Source organism: Mus caroli, unplaced genomic scaffold, assembly GCF_978045245.1.
Source record: "Mus caroli unplaced genomic scaffold, Mus_caroli_1 scaffold_6, whole genome shotgun sequence".
NCBI lineage: Eukaryota > Metazoa > Chordata > Mammalia > Rodentia > Muridae > Mus > Mus caroli.
In genome coordinates, this window is record NW_028227261.1 from 110,831,333 (window position 1) to 110,834,978 (window position 3,646).

Below are 3,646 nucleotides of genomic sequence, written 5' to 3' on the forward strand. Positions count from 1 at the left end.
ATGGCCTTTGCATAGTCCCATTTCCCCAGCCCTGGATCCACACCAAGTGTCTCTATTTCTATAATGAAATACTTAAGGCTGAGAGCTTTATAAAGAGGTTCGCTGAGCTCATGTTTTTAGATCCCCTCTCCTCCTTTTCTTCTCTTTCTTTTTTCTATTTTGAGAGACAGGATCTCACACTGTAGCCCAGGATAGCCAAACACTGACTATGTAGTCCAGGTTAGCCTCACATTTATGGCCATCCTCTAGCCTCTGTCTTTCCAGTACTTGGCTCACAGGCACAAGCCGTCCTCTCTGCTTTTCCTTGCTCCTTTATGGGTGTAGTTCCTTTTGGTTCTTTGAGACAAGGTCACTAACTTGCTATGTAGCCGGCAGTGGCCTTCAATTCCTGATCCTCCTGCTTCTTCCTCCTGAGTCCTGGGCTTGTAGGTGTGTTCCGCCACACCCCGCTTTTCAAATAGAGTTTTTAGGTTACCATACGAATGATGGCTTTCATCATGGTCTCCTCAGTCCTATAGGTGTGCCATTATACTTTGCTCTCTTGGGTTCCCCTCCCCAGTCCCTCAGGCATCTCCCTTCTCCATCAGGCTCCCTCCCCACCCCCTACCTCTCCTCTTTCTGGTTATTCTCGTTCCTTCACTTTCTCCCCATTCATGTCCTTGTTTCTTATCTGTGGCTGTTTGCTTGTTTCCATGAATCCCATAATAAATGATCCCCCAAAGGATTGAAACATTTGAGACACCCCACCCCCTCACAAAGTAAGAACAAAACGGGGGGGGGATGTGGCAAAGGGAAGCTGAGAAGAAAATAGAACAATTACAAGACCAGGTTGGGTGTGGTGGTCCCCAGCTCAGGGCCAAGTGGATCTCTATGAGTTCAAGGCCAGCCTGCTTTATATCATGAGTTCTAGGACATCCAGGGCTATGTGGTGAGAATCTGCTTCAAGATAAAAAATACTCAATTGTACAAAAAAAAATCCATTCATTTCTTTCCTTTAATGGAATTACCTGTGAGAAGGCTCTATCGGACCAGGCAGATAGGAATCTCAGTCAGGAACAGTCTGTCTTTCCTGGGATCTCCACAAATTAGGGAGATTTACTCAGACCTTGCCAAACTAGACCTCTTGATGGATCGTGCACTGCCCTCTCAGAGTCCTCTGACCTCTTCACTGTGGTCCCCAACTCCAAGTTCCCCCTTTATGACAGCCCCCAGAGGGCTTTGGGGACACTGGTCAGTTCTTCAGCAACAGGGGTCATCTCTGCTGGGATGTCAGGCTTTCACCTGCCACTATGCTTTTTCCATATAAAGTTCTCTTGGTTGCCATGGCATCCAGTCTTGAATGATGTTGAGGCTGCTGCTGGCAGTGCAAGTGTCCGAACCTGCAGACCACAGCCTACCACCCCATGCTGCAGCCCTCGGAGGTAGGGGAGACTGATGGCCATAGACCCAAAGATTAGTATAGCCATTTGCTTTTTCCTACTTCATACCCATGTAGTATATATAGCTATTATGTATATACACTTTAAAAAATCCTTTTCATCAGGGCTGACCTTGGGGATTGCTGGAGATGTTACAGCTGTGAGTGTTGTAGGTTATGTGGGAAGAAAGCAATAAGAGCTGCTAGCCTGAGACATGCTAGCCCATGCCACTGAAATGATGGGAGCTGGGATTGGGAGAGAGAAAGCACACAGTTCTCCATGTTCCCTCACAGACAAGTCCCACCATTCAGAGGAATAGCCTTCTTTTTCTGGGGCTAAGACTTAAGAAGCATTCCCAGAATGGAGGCATTGGCTACTGTGATGGAATGAATAGTTTCTAAGCTTCTCTTTTACAAAATTATTTAACTCTGTCTGTTGTCTGTGTGTGTGTGTGTGTGTGCATGTACACACAAGTCACAACATGCCCAAGGAGGTCAGAGGACAGCTCTTGGGAGTTGGTTTTCTTTTACCTTGTGAGGCCTAAGCTCACATTGTCCGGCGTGCGCCTCTACCCTTGCTGGTCCTTTTTGCATTGTTCTTGTCAAACACAAGCATTGGCTAATACTAGAGCACATGCTGCCATCAGCAGGTCCATGCAGGGCAAACGGTGAACAGCAAGAACCAGGCTCTGCATCTGTCTCCTAGTTATGCATGTCAGCATCTTTCCAGAGATCTGTGTCAGCCTCTGGTCATGAAAGAGTAGTTCTACAACGCCACCAAGGTTGAACACAAAGCTGACAAACAGCCATTCTCTCCAAAGGTGTAAAGGCTTGTCCTTCCAGCCTGTTAACTAGAAGCACTGATGCCTAAGGAACGTTGATAGTTTGTTTATAGTCTTAGTTCTGAGTTCATTACCTGGACCCCGGGGAAGTGGCCCCTCTTCATTGCATCCCTCTTCCCTCACAAACACAACGAAGAAGTTGGAAGTTCTGCACTGTAACAGTCACTCAGTTAGGTGTTTCTGGCCCACCAGGTTCCTCACAGCGGCCCTCACATCCTTGTTTCTCAAGCTGTAGATGATGGGGTTCAGCATGGGGGTCACCACTCCATAGAAGAGGGAGATGAGCTTGTCTGCAAGGTCCTGCTTGTCTGCCCCCAGTGGGTCCTTGGACTTGGGCTTCCCGTACATGAAGAGGATGGTCCCATAGAAGACAAGTACCACGGTGAGGTGGGCAGAGCAGGTGGAGAAGGCCTTCTTCCTCCCCTCAGCAGAGGGGATCCTCAGGATTGTCACAAGGATGAAGACATAGGAGACAAAGATGAAGAGGACTGGGACTGCCAAGAAGATCATGTTGGCCACAACCATGCTGATGACATTGATGGAGATGTCAGCACAGGCCAGTTTCAGGACTGCCAGGATCTCACAGGTGAAGTGATTGATGACATTGTCCCCACAAAAGGGCAGCCGCATTGCCAAAGATGTCTGCACTACAGAATTAGTGATACCACCGGCCCAGGAACCGGCAGCCATGGGCACATAGGCAGCCTTGTTCATGACCACAGGGTATCTAAGGGGGTTGCAGATGGCCACATAACGATCAAACGCCATCATACTCAGGAGCACACACTCTGTGGCTCCCATGGCAAAGGACAGAAACATCTGCACGGCACAGCCTGAGAAGGAGATGGTCTTCCTGGGGGTCAGGAAGCTGTCCAGAATGAGGGGGACAGAGGAGGTGGTGTAGCAGATGTCCAGGAAGGAGAGGTTCCCCAGGAAGAAGTACATGGGTGTGTGTAGGTGGGAGTCGAGGATGCTCACCAGGATGAGGACCCCATTGCCCAGCAGGATCACCAGGTACATCAGCAGGATGAGCACGAAGAAGGTTTTCTCCAGCTTTGGGTGGGCGGAGAGGCCCAGGAGAATGAAGCCGGACAGGGGGGCGGTCTCATTGGATCTGTCCATGGTACATTCGGCTTGAAACCTGCAGGAACTCAGCAATCAGCATCAACATTGTCTTCTTCCCAAAGCTCCTGGGCAGCCAAGCCAAAGCCTTGTCCTGCCAAGCAGCCGGGGGCACCTTTGACAGTCTTGGGGTCTCTATGAAATTGTTCACTTCTAGGAAATACACAGTAGGGGAGTATTTAACTTTCTAACGTAGTAACAAGTTAAGCTGAACTATCCCTCCTGCAGAGGACAATTCAGAAAAATGGCAAGTGTATAAAACATC

At 48.9% G+C, this 3,646-nt stretch overlaps 1 protein-coding gene across 1 annotated transcript; it reads right to left on the reverse strand.

The window, feature by feature from the left end:
* Positions 1 to 2,421: 2,421 nt before the first annotated feature.
* LOC110293050 (olfactory receptor 13C7) lies at positions 2,422 to 3,381 on the reverse strand. The gene has a single exon (XM_021160810.2). It carries the CDS (start codon positions 3,379 to 3,381, stop codon positions 2,422 to 2,424), a length of 960 nt encoding a protein of 319 aa, XP_021016469.2.
* Between the last annotated feature and the right edge of the window lie 265 nt (positions 3,382 to 3,646).

Coding starts and splice junctions, on each gene's coding strand:
- LOC110293050 (XM_021160810.2), bottom strand. CDS start 3,381: ATGGACAGATCCAATGAGACCGCCCCCCTGTCCGGCTTCATTCTCCTG.